The sequence below is a fragment of the Trematomus bernacchii genome, unplaced genomic scaffold (assembly GCF_902827165.1).
Source record: "Trematomus bernacchii unplaced genomic scaffold, fTreBer1.1, whole genome shotgun sequence".
Taxonomy (NCBI): domain Eukaryota; kingdom Metazoa; phylum Chordata; class Actinopteri; order Perciformes; family Nototheniidae; genus Trematomus; species Trematomus bernacchii.
In genome coordinates, this window is record NW_022987739.1 from 18,164,967 (window position 1) to 18,186,084 (window position 21,118).

Consider the following 21,118-nt stretch of genomic DNA (forward strand, 5'->3'; position numbering starts at 1 on the left):
AAAGGATGTATTGAATAATTTAAGTGATATGTGTACACATATAAATCATTAGTCAAAACAGGGCTACATTTGATTGAATTATAAAAGGTATAATATGTGGTAAACTGAAGAGCCGTTTGGGAGCCGAAAGAGCCGGCTCTTCTTGGTGAGCCGAGCCAAATGATCCGGCTCACCAAGAAGAGCCGGAATTCCCATCACTACAGGACCTCCCTAACCTAAAGGAGAGGAGAAAATGCTGCCCCAGAATGCCTTGCGGCCGCGCCCGCGGCATTTGCCGTCACACAACAGTCGGCCGTTCACGGAAACAACCGATTATGAACGAGAAATTATATCATGAAAGTTACGGTGCTTATTAAGCATTTTAAAACGTATGTGGTAAGTTGCCAAAGTGCTTTGTTTTGAACGTTCATCAGTATTATAATCAAAAAGAGAAATATGAACGTTAGTTTTTACTGAAATGGTCAAATAAAGTCAACATTTCAGTCTTTACTGAGCTGTGTGGGGTTTGTTCAACTTTTAAAAGATGTTTGAATGGTGATATACACAGTGATAGATGTTAAGCACTAACGTTTATAATAAATACATTTGTATTGATTTTAAGATCTTTTCATACAATCATACGTATTGGGATCATTTGTATTAATGTGGACCGGAGGGAGAGGGTGACGAGCATAAGTTTCACTTTCCTTTTTTATTTCAATTCCAACTTTGGTCAGGAAGAATATGTTTCTCTGTTGTCCCCGTTCATAAAGCATAAAACAACAGCATCAGAGCACGGTGCAGAGTCTCTAGATGAGTTTACAGTAGTCCCTCGTTCTTATTATACATCCATGTTGTAGTCCGCTGTATAGAAAACTGTAGTTTCCATAGTTTCCCCACAGCAGCAGACGCACATTTATGACGTCCGCTGGCGCATCATAAACACGTCGGATAGTGAAAGTGCAGTCGGATTCTCTAAAGTACCGCAGTCTCTTCTCCTAAATCCTTTTGAATTCTCCTATCCACTATCCCTTAACCCCATGACGTTTCACTCAGAGGTCAAGGGATAGACGATGAAGCTGATTTGTGGACTATTCGACCGCAACCCAGGGGAGGATTGACAGAGAGCGAACAGCGGATGTCAACGCTTTGCGACAGTTCTCCGCTATTTCCGGCACAAACACATGCAGCAACCAGCGCCATATAGCAACGAAAACATGAGAGGTCAAAAGTTATGATCGTAATCTTTAACAGAGACGAGACGTAATACACAAACATGGTAAGTTGGACTTGTTATTTACGAACTGGGGAGAACGTCAGTAAGCAGCTGCATGATAACGACTCTGCCGGAAGAAAACTCTATAACGTTTGTTCTGAAGGGCTAACGTTCGCCTTCCTTGCACTTGCATTACCAAACACAACGTGACCAAACCCAGCTCACGTCTGATATAACGCTTTGATTAGCCAGCTTACAACATTAGCCAGCTTACAACATTAGCATGGCAAGAGATAAAACATTGTGATTTTAAGATAAACGTAGCGAACGTTAACTGCATAGGCTTCGACACATGCGTTACCTTGGTCATGTGGCATTGTTTATATTGCGAATGAATGACAGCTTGTGAATAGAAGTACTGTGTGTCTTTATAATTTAATAACATAGGCTAATGTATTTCTGACTCTTCTCTACTATCTCCAGGCCTCCATAGTGGCTGTGGGACTGGCTCTGGCAGCAGCTGGATATGCAGGTGAGACCATGTTGATAAACACTGTATGACTCACCTTGACAGAGAATGTGGAAAAGTTAAACTAAGAATTAGTTCACCTTGAGGCGACTTTAATTCAAAGTTGACAAACATACAAATAATGTAACGTTAATGGTAAATGCTTCACTTAGAATAGAAGCTTGGTGAAAAGATAAACAGAGGTTATCATTTTAAAACATGAAATTAAGACAATCAGTTCCAGATAAACAGTTTCTCAAAATGCAGCATTTTTTGAGTTAGCTTTAATTCAGTATCATATATTACAGAGTTATAGTTTGATTAGTTATCTACGGTGGCCCTGAAGTGCAAGTCAAACAACATTTCACAAAACACTACAGCTTTTCAGAAAATGCTACAGCGTTTCAGAAAACACCACAGCATTTCAGAAAACGCTACAACATTTCACAAAACGCTTCAACATTTCACAAAACGCTTCAACATTTCATAAAACACAATTACATTTCAGAAAACACCACAGCATTTCACAAAACACTTCAACATTTCAACTTTTACGGAAAGGGTATTCCTTTAGGGAGAACACTTCTTGTTTGTGATTGGACAGAGCCAGCCAGAGAAGCACTGCTGTGATTGGTTGTTTTTGCTGCCAGTCAAGAAATGACGCTTCATGATTGGTCAGCACCCGACATGTCCCAAAACATCAGCCATTAGCACACAGAGCTCACAGCTCCTCATATCTGTTCAGAAACTGGACAAAAGTTAAACATGAACAAACCACAGACTGTCTATGTCATGGCGAATATAGTCGCTGCTTTATTTATGTCTGTATGACGTTGTTGTGAGTTTGGACAGAGCAGCTACAGGTTAGTTTAGCCTGATCGATCCGATCTCCATTCAGAAAACACGCATTTTAAAAGGTTTTTCGCCTGCCGTCTTGTCTGCAGACTTGTCAAAGCATTAATTCATGGTTTTTACTAACCGGTATCAGTATGTTGTTACTTCGGCATCATTTTGAAACGTGTATTACAATTAAATCACGGTAAAATATGTTCATTTTGTTGTAGTTGGTATCTACCAAAGTGTTTTCATGGATATAAGCCCCGCCCCCTCTCCAGCGCGTCCTGTTTGAATGACGGGAGTAAATACAGCTGACAGCCGCGGTGAGACTCGAGCGATTAGAGCGATGCGAATATTCGGGGCTTATCTCCATGTAAATACTATGGTAGAAACCAACTACAACAAAATGAACATATTTTACCGTGATTTAATTATAATACACGTTTCAAAATGATGCCGAAGTAACAACATACTGATACCGGTTAGTAAAAACCATGAATTAATGCTTTGACAAGTGTGCAAACAAGACGGTGTTACAGTATAACTAGAGTCATGACAACTGGCGGCATTCTATTATTTTCATCACATGAATCCGGGGCGTGTACATTGAGGACCCATTGTTGACTTACCAGGAAATAAACATTTTGATCACCTCGTTTGTCGTTTACATTCATCTTTTGCTATATCTGCCTACATAGGATCACTTTGATGCACATTCAGTACTCGTATGTGAGGTTGTGGGTGAGAGGTCGATATCGTGACGCTTACAGGGAGGTATCGAACATTACAAAGTAGGTGATTGTGTGGATGCCTGTTCAAAACATTGCAAACTTAAATAAATAATTTATTTACTGACAAGTAACCCCCCCCCCCCTAGTGTCACATATCTGAAATGTGACATATATGTCACATTGAGCTTTAATGGTAAAGTAACTTTTATTTATAACTTAAAGGTGGGGTAGGTAATTTTGGAGAAACCAGCTCGAGATCGCTAGAATTTGAAAATACACAGCCGGAAAAAATCTCCCACTTCCTTACAGAGCCCCTCCTCCAACACACACGAACGCGCACATGACCAATGAGGGCACGAGATAAGTTTGTGCACAGATGGAAGGCTGACAGGCAGGTAGGCCATCCAGTTATTTTAGCCGGGCCGACTAAAATGATTGGTCGTGCTTTTTAGAGTATTACGGCTTCCACAGATGACATTTTTTTATGGATTTTTTTGTCAAAGCACTTAAGATATTCATTGCTATCGGGATGTTAAGAGCATTCCATGGAATATAACAAAAAGTGTATCTCGAGCCGGTTTCTCAAACTTACCTACCCCACCTTTAATTAATGAGGATGATTTTTTGGTTTACATTTGTTTGAACATACTTTGAATTGAAGAATAAAGAATATATGAACTAAATATAATTTAATCGGCTAAATTAACTGAGCAGATCATAATCATATTTCTAATTGTGCATATGTCACTGTGAATGTTTAGGGTTAATGTCCCGATGTGACATCAGTGTCACAGCGATATTTATCTCATTTGTTTCATATCAATTTGATCAAGAAATGTTTCCACAACAGGTTAAATGTAATCAGAATCAGAATACCTTTATTCGTCCCACAGAGGGGAGATTTACATTTGTTACAGCAGAAAAGAGCCAAAGACAGCTTAATGTTTAACAAAGGACATGTCATGCAAGCATTTTTATTATTGTGTTTTACTTTTAGGCTGTCTGAAGGTATGGACAGCTATCATAGCTACTATACATCACATTAAGAACGATGTACAAATGCTACCGTATTAGAATGTAAACGACAAACGAGGCGATCGAAATTATTTCCTGGTAAGTCAACAAAGGGTCCTCAATGTACACGCCCCGGATTCATGTGACGAAAATAATAGAATGCCGCCAGTTGTCATGACTCTAGTTATACTGTAACACCGGCAGGCAAAAAACCTTTAAAATGCGTGTTTTCTGAATGGAGATCGGATCGATCAGGCTAAAATAACCTGTAGCTGCTCCGTCCAAACTCACAACAACGTCATGCAGACAGAAATAAAGCAGTGACTGTATTCGCCATGACACCGACAGTCTGTGTTTTGTACATGTTTAACTTTTGTCCAGTTTCTGAACAGATATGAGGAGCTGTGAGCTCTGTGTGCCAACAGCTAACGGCTGATGTTTTGGGACATGTTGATGTGCTGATAGGTTGACAGCATGTCGAGGATAACATCATATGTATATCCGTTGTTAAAATATTCCCATAAGATGTCCATCTCTTCTTCCATTCTTTACCACTCAGTTTAAAATTCGTGCAGAAACAGCTGAATAGTACCAAACCAAATACGTGGCGCTGTCGGGTGCTGACCAATCACGAAGCGTCATTTCTGGACTGGCAGCAAAAACAACCAATCACAGCAGTGCTTCTCTGGCTGGCTCTGTCAAATCACAAACAAGAAGTGTTCTCCCTAAAGGAATACCCTTTAAATGTTGAAGTGTTTTCTGAAATGCTGTAGCGTTTTGTGAAATGCTGAAGTGTTTTTTGAAATGTCGTTGTGTTTTGTGAAATGTTGTTTTGACTTGCAATGTGTTGTAAATAAATTATTTAAACATCGTTTTCTAAAACTAACAACATGAGTAAAGTTTGGTCTATTTCTTTATTGTTTTCCTGATGTAATGCCGAAGAATTTAATAGTAATCATTCGTTACGTTTGCAATACAGTGATAGTCATATGGAATAAAAAACACCCAGCCTGACTTAAAAAATGACAGTTTATTTTTTGTTTTAGTGTTAAAAATAGTAGACCTCACGAATATTAATATCACACGATATAAATATACTGCATGCTTCCCTCTTCTTTGTCTCAGGTCGCTATGCCATGAAGGCCATGAAGCAGATGGAGCCTCAAATGAAAATGGCTATTCAGAGCTTCCCAAAAACAGTAAGGAGATGCTCAGAAGAAGTTTATCTGCAAATTAAAATGACTATATGTGCTGTTTATCTCTTGTACTCGCATTACCTTTTACTAATTAGCTTGTTTGTAAGTAAAGTTGGCAGACCCATCATGTTGTGATATGAAATGTACATTTTCTTTCTTTCTTTCAGGCTTTTGGAGGAGGGTACTATAAAGGTGGATTTGATCCAAAGATGTCCAAGAGAGAAGCTTCCCTGGTTTTAGGTGTCAGGTATGTGGACACTCAGTTATGTTACAGTACGTCAAATGGGTTAAGAGCCGTCGTCTGTAATTGAACTCCCTATTACATAGGGATGGGTACCGAGCCCCGGTATTAAACGGGCCCCGGGGCTGGATTATTATAGGCCGTGGTACCGTTAAGCTCCGACGTTATCAATCTTTTTATCGGTACTGGAGACATCTAAAAAAATATGTCATATATATTATGCTACACAAACATTATATTGCAGTTTTAGTGTTGCCAACTCCGTTTCTAATATGCAAAAAGACTGCACATTTTTTTGTATTTTCGATCTTTCCAATGCAGAGATCTCTCTCCCCCGTCTGTGTGCGAGGGAGCGGGGCAGTTTACACACACGCGGCTGCTACATGCAGCAACATACACACACACACACACGGAGGAGATGGCGGAGAGAACACCTCCAAGGTGTGGTTAAACCTTACCCGTCTCGATGTGGACAATGCTCGTTACCAAAAGAGTTTAGCATGTAAGGGCGGTAACACGAGCAATTAGTCTAAACATTTAGCAAAAGTGCACCACATTCACACGGAGAAATACATGGTTTTTGACTGTCTTTCTAGCTCTATAACCCCATCCACAAGTAACGTTTCCACGTCAGGTGTATTATGTATGCCAGCAGAAACACACAGAGTTAACTCAATGATACAAACATGGGTTAATGATTAGAGGTAAATGAATTATTTATTTTGTTAAAGTTTCAGCTATTCTGTTTACAATTCTGTCATCAGATTATTTAATACGATTTGTATTGTTTCTTTTGATGTGAAATATTATTTATTTAATTTACATAAAAAGCAATGTTAATTTTGTTCACAATTTGTTTAGTTAGGCTAGTTTACCTTGTTTTTTTCTCCAAAAGAACCGATAAGAGTACCGTTAAAAGACCGGATCGATAAGCGGTAAAAGTAGTAGTACCATTAAAACCTTAACGATACCCATCCCTACTATTGCAGCAGATCAACTCTTAACCACCACCATTCACATAGTTATGTTGTATCTTTGTTCCCCTTGCAGTCCCACAGCCAACAAGATAAAGGTCAGAGAGGCACATAGAAAACTGATGACCCTGAACCATCCAGATAGAAGTAAGCAAGGCTTACTTAAGTTCCTTCCTGTATGTTCCTTTTAATGTCTCACATGAAATACAAAGTGTATCCACAGTACACTGCATTCATCTGCTTTATTATAAGTTTTCCCCTCTTGTTGAAAAACGGCTTGTTTTTCTGAAAATTACATTATTTGGAAATGTATGCATGCAGCATGTTTGCAATGATTCAGATGATTCATTTGGGCTTTCTTGAATCTCAATGTGTGTCACAGGAGGATCTCCCTACCTAGCAGCTAAGATAAACGAAGCAAAGGATTTTTTGGATGCCGCGGGAAAGAAGTAGAGGAGATGAAGTCATACTTTTCATCCACACTGACTCAAATGAGCAATTACCAGACTTTTCTAACCGATTGTTCTCAAATAAAATCACACTGTACAAATCATCAATGCAATTGTACTTAAATCTTTCATTGTGTTTTAGATTGAAAAGGAGGTCTTTTACACAAACGGGGACTTAAACTATATTTTATTCATCATTAAAATAAACATGGTCCGTCCTAAAGTGACCTATTTCTAGAATTAATTGCCAAACATAAATAGTTAACACAAATGGTTGATCCTATACCTACTGTAGGTTTGAAGCTACTTAAATATAATTTCATGGGTAAATCCTAAAAAGTGGAAGAGTATAAACAGGAACTCATCATGCTCCTCTAGAAAAATGTAAGTCTTAAAATGTAAATCAGATAACATTCACTCTTTCAGGTCCAAACTGAATCAAACACCATTTTGCATTGTATTTGTCCCACTTATGTCATATTGCTTTTTTCAAAGAGTCAGACACAGTTGAGTTTTAGATCTACATGGAAGATCGAGTTTATTTAAGAACTACCTGCATACAAAACATATTGCACATCAACCAACCAGAATGATCCTTTAAAAAAACAAAACGTACTGTAGTTGACCCAACAAAAACACTTGGGATGTCACAACTCTCAGTAGTCCAAATTGTCATTTGTCTCAGAAAAACCCTAGGTAACGCATATTTTAGTGTCAAGAAAAAGGAGAGCTTCTCTTTTTTTTGCTTTTTTATTTTTTTTAAATACTGTACATTTTAAAATAAATAAACCAAATAAATCTCCTTTCTTAGTGGAACAGTCGTGACCAGTTTCCAGCTAGCCAGTCTGTGGAAGAACCATGAAAATGACATCATCGTTACCTGGGCTTTGTTTTCTAGAAACATCACACCAGGGTTGTCAACACAGGACTTTTGCAATAAGGGGCATACAAAGGGTATAATAACCCCTAAGACGCTCTAAATGAGCTTTGATTCTCTTCATTTAGCTGGATGTATGGCAGAAAACAGCACTCATTAACCCTCTTGCTCTAAATTCAAAGTGCCTGATGTTAATTCGATGTTTCCAGGAAACCCAACACTGATGGCTACATTTCTGTCCAGCACTTAACAGGACAGTTTCCAGACTCAACTACAATCAACTTTTTAAAGAGAAAAAAAGGTTATGTTTCAGTGCGAAGAAAACAACTCCTCAATTGTTTGTTTCTTTTCCAGACACGCAGTTATAACAATTCTTATATGACCAAAGTGGTTGCATATTGAAAAACAGAAAGCAGCTAATGTCAAACTCCTCAACAGATATATTTATATATATATATATATATATAAAGGATAACTGGACTCATTTTCTCCACAAACATTAAGAATAGACACACCTGATTTTATAGAGATATGCCTGCGAAATCCTTTCACGCTCTTTCAGTGTTGGCCTCCACCTGCCTACAGTGCCAGAAGGACCCATGGAGCTCAAGGAGGCGATGGAGTAACACGGAAATAAGTGAAAAGATTTCAGATGTTGTGCAGAGCCAGGCAACAACATGTTGAATCTACTCTCAAGGCACAACAGATGATCACATGTATGTCAGACATACTTGGGTTTCCGAACAAACCTATCTGTACGGTGGTGCTGCTCATGCAGAATATTTTATTTACTACTTCAGATGCACAAAACATCCTGAAAAAAGGTTGCGAGTCCACCTGGTAAAGGCAGACACGTTCTAAAATCCTGCTATGATATTGTTTTTTTTTTACCATTTTATAAATACTGCATTCAGTGAAGAGTGGACTGAGAAGTACAGTTAAGTAGATGTCCGTGTGTGTTTGACTATCTTTGGCAAGCTTATACAGGAAGAACTATTGTAATAAAAAAAAAAAACGATTAAAATGAATAGTTGGACAGAACACGTGTAAAGGGGAGTTCAGACCTCTTAAACTGCGGAACAGGTTTCAAATACTTGTAAAAAAGAGAACAGTGCTTGTGTTTAAATGCTTTCCTTACAAAGCTGCTCCAGAGACAGGGAGATTCAATTGAGTGCAGCCAAAGAATTTCAAATATTTGAAACCATTTCCTTCGCCCAGGTCTGACTAGGAGAGCCCGTTAGCGACAGGTTGTGGGTTGCAGTCCCCTTGGTAGGAGACTTTGGCGGGAGTCTTGTTGCGCTCACCGTCTCCGGCATTGTTGTTAGAGCCGTTGGTAGTTGCCGGGGCCGACGGCGGGCTGTCCTCAGCAATGGCATCCACCTGACCCTGGACAGAAATGAGGGTTAGACTAACACATGTAGTCAAAAGGCTGGAGAGACTGCGGTGAGCAGAAGGATAACCATAGTGATGTATTTCGGTCATGTAAAGCTTGAAGTGGCTTCTGGGAATCATCTACAAGAGAACTCTCTAAATTAAAAACCCACTTCTCCTTCTACTGAGAAAGTATAACACAGATCCTTACTTTTTCCAAGTAATAAGAGTAGCAATATTTAAACAAATTACAACGAAAGTGGTTAAAAAAAATGATAACTTAATAAACTCCAAATGTAAGAATCTTGTAGAATAAAAATATGGAATGAAAACCTGAGAAAATAAGTTGTTATCTCTGACGATCGATTGGTAAAATGGTTGAGGTTTAGAGCACAAACCATTACTATTGACCCTCCAGTTAGATGTGACCATTGACAATGTACTTATGAGAATAATGATGTACTTGTTAGCGGTTAACTATATCCTACATATTATATCGATCATTCTTTTTTCCAATATGTGGATTGTTATTTTACATAAGTAGGTTTTAACAGTATTTGATTTGGTTCTTTGCCCTGTGACCATATCATTTATAAAAATAAACAAATTCAACCTTAAGTTGCGGGGAATGCCATATTTCATAAAGAAAGCATCTAAATTGAGGGGTAGAAATAGAAACCATCCAGAATAAAGACGTGACATTTAGATACTAACCACATCATGGTTTTTATTGGTGTCCTTGGTGGTTGTCATCTCTCTGCTCTGAGAATCAGCCCGGGATATGTAGTCAGCCACTGACACTGTACGCACAGAAAAAGAAAACCTGGTCATGACATTGAATAGGGAGTTCTCTCTCAGTGCTGTGAAACTGAGCAGATTTGTCACCCACAATCAGAACATATTAATTTCACACACAACACTTTGGTACTGTTGTGAAGAACATTAAAATATCAACGTGAAGACAAACAAGCTGGATTATAGTCGTTAGTGAACAAGTATTACGATGCATATTTCTAAATTGCACAGCAAACCAGTGTGAACAGTGTAGGCTAGTACATCAACCACATCCAAAAACAAGCAATTACATCATTACTAATAAGATCTAAACCATTTCAACAACTCTTTGATTTAGTATGTTGTTGGTGATGTGTGCAACCTTTTAGCCAAGCCATTAGGAGCACTGTTTAGGGGAGGGGTATACTGGCAGTAGCCATGGTTACCTGGCTGCCTCTCCTCAGGCAGGCGGGCGCGGCGACGTCGACTACGGTTACGACGCTGAGGTTTAACTTCTGAGTCATCTAAGGGTGTTAGGCCAGCACAAAGAGAGGGATTTGAGGCTTAAAATGCCTCTCAGACCAGAGGCCTGTCTTTAAACTGCACAGGCTCCTTTGACACTTCAAATGGGAAATGATGCACATTCTGCACAACTCCGACAGCTGGAAACAGAACTAGTAGCTTTAGGAAATGTATGACAGACAACAGTGTTTGAGATGTTTGAACTGTTTGAGTTTGGGAGTATAAATCTGGTAAGCTGTGGCTTCCCTACCTATTCCATTTTCGCTCATTGAGGTGTTGTCAGACTCGCTCATGCCGTCCATCAGAGTGGTTTCCTCGTCTGTTCTGCGCCTTCGGGATCTCCTGCGTCGGTTTGCAGGCAAGTTGGACTCGCTTGCATCCGTATCAGCAGTCTGGTCTGTCTCAGTGTTTGCCTCCGCAACTCTGTAGGCACTGTTATCGTCATGGTCGCGAGGCCCGGCTGAAGGGTCAACATTCACAGATATAATAGTGACGCAATGATGACATATATCTGTAGGCTTGCAAGGGCTCTCGCTACAGAAAGCCAATGGATTTATTTGTGACTAAGAATCAATATGATACTTATATGTTCAATAGTTGAAGCACAAATGCAATCGGCAGAAGTAAATAGCTAACGTAAAGCTAGAAACAATCCAAACGACTTATGGTGGCTAAAGTTTGACGTGATGAAGCTTAGGCCCCGGCCCCACGGGAACGCATACGGCAAAACGCATAGGATTAACGCAAACGCAATCACCAAAAAGCTTCCGTCCACACGCAATATACACCGGATAGTGTCTGCCCACACGAGACAGCTCCGTTTAGATCCAACCGCTGGAAAAGCTGCAGTACATATGCCGAGCCTGTACGTGGCGCTGTAACTTCCTCCACAAAAGCAGCGAAGAAGAATGGTTGTCATGGCTGCACTTCTGTTTATTCTCCGCAGTGGGGGACGAGGGATCCGGGCAGAGTTTTTCGCCGGTCAACGTGTGTTAAAGTTTAAATCTTCCGGACAAAATTATAAAAGTGCCGGTCAAAGGTCTTCTTTGTTATTTATTGAGCTTTAAAACAAATGAATAACGACGATATAATGATATATAATAATAAAATACACGGAGGCTGTCTCTTTTTCCTCTCTTCTGACAGCGTCAGTGTCTGTCTCATGCAGCAGCTGATCCAGTAAGTAAACTCGACAGTAAAAATAAACATATTTAACTAGTTTGAGAGGTAATTAAAATAGCTGGGTGGTGATCTGACTTGAAGTGTGTGTTTTGCTCCCGCTGCATCACAGCGGGAGGAGCTGCGTGTCTCCGTCCTGTCAGATTAGACTTCACTCGCGTTTATGTCCATATCGAGATAAAGATAAATAATCTGAATTCAGTGTGCAGTGTACTTTTGCGGGGGTGAGCAGCAGAGGTGGGGAGAGGCGGGGCTATTGCGTCGTCATTATCAGAAAATGACTGTATAGAGGCGACCACACGGCCCCGTTGGACCCCCAACGCTAGAGCGCTCCGTTCCCAGATCTATCCACCTTTGGACCCGTTGTCGTTTGCAGGGTCCGTTTCTATCGTTCCGTTACGGCCTCGTGTGGCTTAAAGGGCTATACGCAAGAGAAATATGCCGATACAACCCGTTTTCGTTCCCGTGGGGCCGGGGCCTTAGTTAGTCACTTGCTTGCAACCGCCATTTTTATGACAGACATATTTTATATAATATATGCATCTAACCAAAACTCATTCAAAAAACCCATTGACTTGGAGATGAGGTACTTTAAGAAAGTTTAAATGCAAACTCATATCCGGGTTAAGGACTTATTCCTGCACAACTCTATCGGTAGAATCTACAATCAAACTAGACTTTTACGAGAGAAAGGCAATTGTATGTGCTGCTCTTCAAATCCTCCAAGTGTGGCTTTTACCAGAGCTGTTGCTGTATCCTCCTCTTCCTCCTCTCCCCCGACCTCCAGGCCCTCCTCGGCCTCTGCCGGGTCCGGGCCTCCTGCGGCTGTCTCTCTGTGGCCGGGAGCCTCTCTCCCTCTCCCTGTAAGTCAACCCGTCAGTCAATATAACATGTAGCTGCATTTCAGTAGAGAGATGATATAGCCAACACTAAAAACAGCTTCACATTTTGTACATTTGTGGATTTGATACAAAATAAATATTAAAAACTCGCCTGTCCTGATCGTCTGCAGCCAGGGACCAGTCGCTGAGCTCATCCCTGCGCTCTGAGTCTGTCTCAGAGGCGTTGGACTGCTCAGAGTTGGTGCCTGGAAGAGCAAAGCAAACAGACGAGAGAGAGACCGCCACACAGACAGGTTAGGACTGATGGTCAAATACTGGGAATCACTTGTGTCCTTGATTTTTCAAAAAATACGACTTTATTCTCAAAATTCCAGAGAACATTAAAACATGTTTTGAATGTGCAGAACGTTTTGAGGAAGAGCAGCAAACATGGTGATAGGATTTTGGGTTTTAATCTGAATAAATAAAAATAACATACTCTGATATTGTAATACTGTGGCACAGTTGGATCCTTTCACACTGTTTATGATTTCCTGCACAAATTACACATTTTTAACACTACAATGTCTGACAGTAAACAAGTTGATCACTTTGAATGTAAGTTCTATACCATATCCGGTGCTGTAGCCGTGGCCTCTGCGCCCGCGCCCTTGACCGTTGTAAGAGCGACTGCCATGCAAAGAGGAGGCGTTGGCACTGCCATCTGTATTGTACCCTCCTCCTCCTCCTCCTCCTCCTCCTCCTCCTCTTTCCCCCCCTCTCTCCCCTCTCTCTGTCACCTGGGCGGTGACCCTGGGTGACCTGACGCAACTGTTCATCAATCTGCATCCTCTCCAGACGGAGCTCTTCCACCTCCTAGCAGAGGAATAAAAGGCAGAAATGGTAAGAATAAAGAGAACAATGAAAGCAAACGCCACTCTGTATAACAGTATTTATTTCATTTCAGAAAATCAAGAATATCTCTGAGAGTGTGCTTGTTCCGATAAAGGCTCATCATTCAGTACAAATGCCTAATCTTCATACACACATCCACATCACATCCAGTGTGCCTCGTGCTGTTTATTCTGAGTCTCACTAGGCTGCTTCCCTGTGTATTATCCACAAACTGCCTCAGCTCTTCCCCTAGCTGCTGTCCCTCTGCAAGAAGCTCCGTCATGTCCTACACACACACCGTGCAAAACAAACAAACGCTGAGCACCAACAGGGTACAATACATGCGCAAAACAGGACACACACGTACAGTGAAATTCACACCACAGGACATGATCATCACACATTTGTATGGCATTTTAATATTAACAGTGCTCTATATACACGCTTGTGGCCAAGTTAATGCCTGATGTATGGAAAGAATTGGCAAAACACACACACACACACACACACACACACACACACACACACACACACACACACACACACACACACACACACACACACACACACACACACACACACACACACACACACACACACACACACACACACACACACACACACACACACACACACACACACACACACACACACACACACACACACACACACACACACACACACACACACACACACACACACACACACACACACACACACACACGTTTCCTTACATTGAGATAAGAGATGTGGTACTCCAGCAAGACCTGAACGTTGCCGATACTCTCCTTAGTTCCGACAAATGTGAATGGGACCATTCCCTGTGTCGTCAAAACACACAAAAACACAGGGCTTATGTTAGTATGGGACTGAGTAAATGGAAAGAGTGTGCACATTATTTGTATAGAGTTAGCAAAACTGGTGACAGCTTTCAGCTATACTCTTTGAGCAGGAAGTGAAGAAAGGCAGTAGCAGGCTTACTTCCTGTCGGGGCTGCTTGTTGTCCTTGTCTCCTTCTATCCTAACCCTCACCACACCCGACTTGTCCACAATCTCCTGGATGACCTTCCCGTTCTTACCGATCACTTTGCCTGGGGACAGAGAGCAGGGAAAATATGAGCGGCAAGTCAAAGAGATGATGGACCGACAAAACTATAAGCATCTTTTAAAGGAGTGAATAACTATGGTAAATAAGGAGTTGCACATATATTGTAATACAAATCAGATTACAATTGTCTCTAATGTGCCACTACTCTTAACGCATTGAGGATCTCATAGCCGTCTTCCCCTAGCCAAAGATTTTGGAATCTCTAGCTTAGGGTGTAAATGTGTCTACATACCAACAAGGGCCCTGGGCACCTCGACAAAGTCCTCCAGAAACTCCAGGTAGTTCCTGGCTTTCTTCACAGCCTCCGCTGTCTGAAAGGCAACACAGGGTTACTTTTTCTGTTATATCTTCAGAACACATGCACACAGTTGCTTTATTATAACAAAATAAGGGATAAATCCAATGACAAATCAACAAACAACCACGGTAAGAATGAAACATGTACATTCTGTCCCACAAAGTTCAACATTTGTTGCTCCCCATCACTCAAATGATGCCTCCAACAAGACTTGTGCACATGACAACCTACCTCTCCATAAATCCTGAAAGTTCCAGTCTCCTCATCCAGGTCGATGGCAGAGACTCCTGGAACTTTGCGCGCCTGCTGGATGTTGCTGCCGTGGCTGCCGATGGCCAGGCCCATCAGATCCGTTCTGACCATGAACTCCTCCTGGAAGGACGACACCAGCTGCCTGGAGGTCTGCACAAGTTTCATATGCTATCAGTTAATATATTAGTTATAAATGATTCACCATCCTTGAACTTTATTTTTAGAGCCAAAGCGGACAGGCAGTAAAATATATCAAAACATAAAAAAACATCTAATTTTGGGTTTACATATCTCAAATTGTTTCATTTCTTATGTGTAAAACTATTCACAACAATTATCAGATTGAGGTTACAAATGGTTCCCCCTTTACACATGAAGTTGTCTAGACCAGTGGTTCTCAACTGGTGGATCGCGGACCCGTTTCAAGTGGGTCGCAGATGTGCGAGTGAAGAAAAAAAAAATCTCAAAAAAAAGTCAAACTTATTTTTGAAGGCCCGATTTTCTAACGCTGTGCATGCAGTAGGCGTTGGACTGGAAGTACCGGAGACCATAAACGGTTTTGAAAACTTCTGTCACGTAGTGATCATCTTCTCAATAAAACATCTTTGCTGATGTTTTTTCCGAGTCTTCTGGCCAATCAGAATCAAGATTGTTGCCGGAAGTCCCCACGGAGAATAACTTTGCGGTAGAACTATTCTTTATACATCCATGGGTACAACTTCAGATGAAAATGAACACATAATGAAATATGACCCCCGGTTTGATGATTGACAGGTCACAGAACAATGGGGGCTATCTACCCTTACCCACAATTTAAAGTAATTCACACAGACTATCTCCTCTTTACTCTTCTCTCTGTGTGGAGCAGCAAGTTCAGCTGTCAGAACAAAGTGAAAAACAAACAATGGCATAAAATATTATTAAAATGTCGGGTAGTAATAGATGTATTTATTTTCTTCTCAGAGTGTACCAGAATGCGTAGTTTATATCATGTTAGTATTTCTAAAAATCTCCTGTTGTACAGACCGACGTTAACAGCAGCCCTGTCTGTGCACACGGAGACCGACTCTGTCGTCCGGTGATCTAACCGCCTTCTGGAAAAGCTTCACAATTATGTCGGTACGCAAATGCGCTTTGTGACACAAGTGACGGTACGCATTTCAGATTGTTGCCGCGCATGCGTACCTGCGTACCAGTGATGTGCACCCCTGGATATAAGGGATATATGCACTGTACTTCACTTTAATTAATAATGTATGCTGAAAAGCGTATATATATTACAGCACGATTTTTTGTTGAATAGATTTGAGTGGTTCAAAATTTCGGGTCGCGATTTATTGACAAAGAGAAAAGTGGGTCCCGAGGCCTAACCAGTTGAGAACCACTGGTCTAGACATTACCTCTTTTTTTGAGAACACCAATGTCAGATACCGAAAAAGACAATCTCCTGTTTCGCCCAATATGTGCAAAAAGGGAAACCCCGGCTAATGTGCAGACCTGATTCTCCAGACATAATTCAAAGTTCATATAATATAGCGCTAAAGCTTCATGTGTGACCTCATGTGTTCACAAGAGCGACTAAACCCACTGACCTCCAGGTGTTTTGTGGCCTCGTGGTTGCGTGACATCAGCAGCAGCTTGGTCCGGATGCTGCGCAGGTGCATGTCGCTCAGCAAGGACACACGCTTCACTGTCGCCTCATTGGTAGACTACACAATACAACCACAGGAAATAAAATATAAAGAAAGAAAGAAAATATGTTGAGCTGCTCCCTTGTTGACGACAACTATAATCATAATTGAGTCAACCATTGTCTAAACATGAGCAAGAAGAAGTCGTAACATATCATGTAATAGTGTGGATGCTCAAATGAATATCAAAATGTCCAAAGCCTGTTACCACAATCACTAGTTCGCTGGTCTCAGGGCAGTATGTGATGCGACAGGCTCCCACAGCTTTCTTAAACTCCTTATGGGCGCCATCATTCTGGCACCTGGTACATGAGAAAAATGTTGTAGTTAATATTTCCTAATCCTTTATGTAAACAAATACTATATCCAACAGTATTGGAGATATATAAAGATAAATGCAACACCTACAATAAACAATCTTCTATATTATTTTTCATTACTATCATTGCATTATTAAGTACATGGATTTCAGATGTGTCCCTCCTGAAGTTGTCAGTGGTAAGATAATGAACATACGCTTCTTGTAGATCCTGAGGAACGGGGACAGTGCACTTGATAAAAGAGTTCTTGGTGATGGCCTTGTTAGCGTTGATCGGACGCAGACGCTCAAAGGTCACGATCTCATTGTAGGTGGCGTCGCAGGCTGCATACTCTATCACGTAAAACTGAGAAGAGAGACATGCTCAGTGGGAATAAATAATGAACACCAACATTTTAAAGTGATCCCTTTAAAACTGTCGCATTCCGCAACAACATTTTCTAATATACTTGTAGAACAATGTGCACATTTTTACTTTAACTTCTGAAAACCTAACTACTTAAACTATACTACTTTACTTCTAATGTTTATGTAAATATATTTATTCAATTTGATTTTTTGCACATTCTAACTTTAACTTCTTATGTTTATATATATCATTTTATCGTATTTTTTATTTATTTTATTTTATTGCATTCTAAAATGAAGCAACTGATGAAAACCCAAATGTCCACCACGATAACATATTATGATTCTGATGAATTGATTTTATTATATAAAGTGCAATTGTTAAAACAAGTTTTTTCAAATAACACTTTAATAAAAGACAACATAAAAACTATATTAGCTACATACTTCGATCAATGCTCTGCTAGTGAATGACAATAAGGCTACAACAGAGCACCACTAAAAAATGTATCTGTGTTAGTATCAGTATTAATATGGAGTGTGTGGATACGTGTTTTCATAACAATACTCACATCTCCCTTCATCATGCAGACTTTAGCCAGCCACCAACCACAAGGCTCTTGATCATTGGCTCTGGAGAGGATCTGACGGGAGATTAAAACCTGGTAAGACACAAGTATAATAGGCATAATGAAGGGAATTAAAATATATTTATACATGTGTGTGACCTCCTCACCTCCACCTCCTCGCCCTCTCCAATCTCCTTCTTGCAGTCAGCGTGCGGTGGCATCCTGACATCATGGAAGGGAACCTGGCGCTCTGGCTGCCAACTGAAAATAACGTGTCATATTTATTACCTTGCTGAAACATGGCAGTGTACTACATTTGTACTACAATTTGTCATGTTTGACAAATAACAGCTAGAACAGAGGAAAAAGAGCCACTCACTTGTTCTCAAAGGCAATGGTGAGAGAGTCATCGTGGATATCTTTGACAACGCCCTAAAGGACACACAGACCGGGGTAAACACATAAGAACATGACCGCTGACTCAAATTAGGTGCCACCTATTTTAAGTACAAGAAAGAGAGTGTTGACTTTGACTTATGGAAATAAACAATATTAGAAAAGGATGCATGACAGGCATTTGGTATTCATTTACAGGAGCTCAACAAAAGTCGGACCAATGCAATGTAAAGAGCACATAACCCAGAGACTTGGCCTAAAAACAACTACCTTGTTTGTTGGGTTGTGATAAAAACATATATAAGTTCAAGGCAGACCATAATTACCAACAAGACTATTCACAGCAAGTGCTTCTGGTTATTAAGAGTAACAGAGTTACAGTGCATGTTACTTTGTAATGCTGGTAGGAATCAAACTGTAACAAAACTCAATTCAAAACCATTAACATACAATTTGAAGGTATTGTAGAAGTTGTAATGGCCATGTTATATTGTGTAGAGGGAGAATGATTGATCAAAACATTAAAAAATACAAATTAATCTATGATTGTAAAAAGCATTAGTTGAAGTGTATAAATAGTTTTCCAGTGTTTTTTGCAGATCATACACATCAAGACTGTTAACTGTAAAGAAGTGTTTTGACTGGATGTAAACACACACCAGAAATGAACATGTCCTTAGTGTTCAGGAAGTTAAGACAGTTCCAAAGTTAAAGGTTTGTAGGTAGGGTGTCAATCACATTGCATTTTTATAGAAACATAGAATTAGAGCCATAAAGTTCAAGAGTCATGATGAGTCATGTAACCAAGCTGGGGAACTCAGAAACAAGTCATGTGAGGAGTTGAGGCCAGAAAGGAAAATGAAAGAGCTCGTGGAGCAGAGGAGACCAGAGAAGGAGAGAGGAAACGGAGGAGATGAGATGGGAGGCAAAGAGACAGCCAGTAGGTCTACAAATAGCTTTTAGTCTGCGGTATCAGTGACCCTCTCCTGGCATGCCAGCTGGTCAGGATTGACAAGGAACAGCTGGCAAACACATACACATACAAAAAATAGCTTCGACGTGATGAAGTATCAAGTAATAGACAGCCGTTGAGTTGGTGCCTTTCAGAATCCCTGTCATAACTAGCCACGGTGCCTCCTAAACATCACATACTTTAATAACATATTCATATATATAATCAACAGCCCTGATATCAGTTATACAACTCCACTAAACGAATACATGATATACAGCTATAATCAGCAGCACATATTTGTCAACGCAGAGTCTAAACCATAGGTCTAAACACAATTAAGTTGAGCCACATCTTTTGACGTCAACAGTAAGCTAACTTTTAGCTCGGTGAAGCTGTAACCGCTCGTCAAAAACACTGAATAAAAGCATTTATGGGATATATATTTCAATAACCTAAGATAAAAACTTGTTTCGTCCATTTTAAGTATAAAGAAAGGTCGTTAAAAAGTGTCAGTTAGCAAAAACAAGTGAACGGTGCTAGCTTAGCCAGCTAATTTTGGCTAGCATTGCTAGTACAAGCTAATAGCAAGCAGCTATTGGGTTCAGAGCAAGTTGGAAACCGTTGGCCTGGACCGTGAGAATCAAACTTAAATATTGTATCGTTCAACGATGATGTCGTGTTTGACGCTAAACTGATAAGCCAGTATTTACCTTGTAATAAGCCCCGTTGGAGCCACGGACCTCCACCACCAGTTCTTCCATATTAGACACGCAAAGGATGTCGGGACGACAGGTGCTCCTTGAGGCACCAGGGGAGACGTGTGGAGGCAGGAGAGGTGACTCCATGGTAGACTGCTATGTTTACTGTTACACCTCGATAGAAAATATGCCAAAAAAGCCCGATTCTGTTTCTTAACGGCTATACATAAAAAAAACTACAGCTGAGCTCCAACTGACATCTTCCTGCTGTATTTTGGTTGTCATGGCCCTTTAAGAGAGTAAAGGCAATGGTGGAAAGTAACTGAATACATTTACTAAAGTACTGTAGGCAACATGTTTGAGGTAGTGTTTCCATCGTCCCATGCTACTTTATTCTCACAATACTTCAATACATTTTGGATGCCAATATTGTAATTTTTACTCCACTACTTTTATTTTCCATCATTAGTTAATAGTTACTTTGCATAGGCTATTCCAAATGGATGCCAAATTGTGTGCTAACACCCATAGTAAAGTTAAAAGTACAACTATAAAAACATGTACATCAAGAACAAAGGGAGGTGCAAATTGCAGATTAAACACTATAGTGTAAAGTTATATTGATTTAAATAAAACTGTTAAATAAATAAAAAAGTGTAGGCCTATTTGTGATACAAAATGTTACAAAATAGAAACGTAGAAGTGTGTTAAGCGGAGCCTCACATAGCCAGGTGTAGATAGAATTTGGGCAGTATTAATATTAATACATTTACATGACAATAATGTCAGCATTGGGCAGTTGGAAGAAAGATGTACGGCAAGTAGGAAGAAGGTTCTCCAGTGAAAATGTGCACCACGAATGTGGAAGTTACTTCAGGTGGTCATTCAGAAATACAAGAAA

The 21,118-nt window shown here is 40.3% G+C and overlaps 2 protein-coding genes across 2 annotated transcripts; one reads left to right on the forward strand and one right to left on the reverse strand.

Annotated features, from left to right (window-relative positions):
- The first annotated feature begins 906 nt into the window (after positions 1–906).
- dnajc19 (DnaJ (Hsp40) homolog, subfamily C, member 19) lies at positions 907–7,253 on the forward strand. Its single transcript, XM_034146270.1, has 6 exons — positions 907–1,258; positions 1,679–1,727; positions 5,411–5,484; positions 5,649–5,728; positions 6,773–6,843; positions 7,079–7,253. The coding sequence occupies exons 1-6, from the start codon at positions 1,256–1,258 to the stop codon at positions 7,147–7,149; spliced, it is 348 nt and encodes a 115-aa protein (XP_034002161.1). The 5' UTR covers positions 907–1,255; the 3' UTR covers positions 7,150–7,253.
- Positions 7,254–7,652: 399 nt separating this feature from the next.
- fxr1 (fragile X mental retardation, autosomal homolog 1) lies at positions 7,653–20,495 on the reverse strand. Its single transcript, XM_034147137.1, is given in 19 exon segments — positions 7,653–9,408; positions 10,108–10,193; positions 10,614–10,691; positions 10,940–11,149; positions 12,608–12,729; positions 12,862–12,955; positions 13,321–13,465; positions 13,467–13,565; positions 14,318–14,410; positions 14,565–14,674; positions 14,924–15,002; positions 15,221–15,391; positions 16,834–16,950; positions 17,141–17,234; positions 17,449–17,597; positions 18,172–18,243; positions 18,336–18,429; positions 18,548–18,600; positions 20,230–20,495. Coding segments are annotated over 19 exon segments (2,163 nt in total). The 5' UTR covers positions 20,365–20,495; the 3' UTR covers positions 7,653–9,246.
- Positions 20,496–21,118: the final 623 nt, after the last annotated feature.

Coding starts and splice junctions, on each gene's coding strand:
- dnajc19 (XM_034146270.1), top strand. Junction 1,728..5,410: donor GGCAGCAGCTGGATATGCAG/GTGAGACCATGT, acceptor TCTTTGTCTCAG/GTCGCTATGCCATGAAGGCC. Junction 5,729..6,772: donor TCCCTGGTTTTAGGTGTCAG/GTATGTGGACAC, acceptor TTCCCCTTGCAG/TCCCACAGCCAACAAGATAA.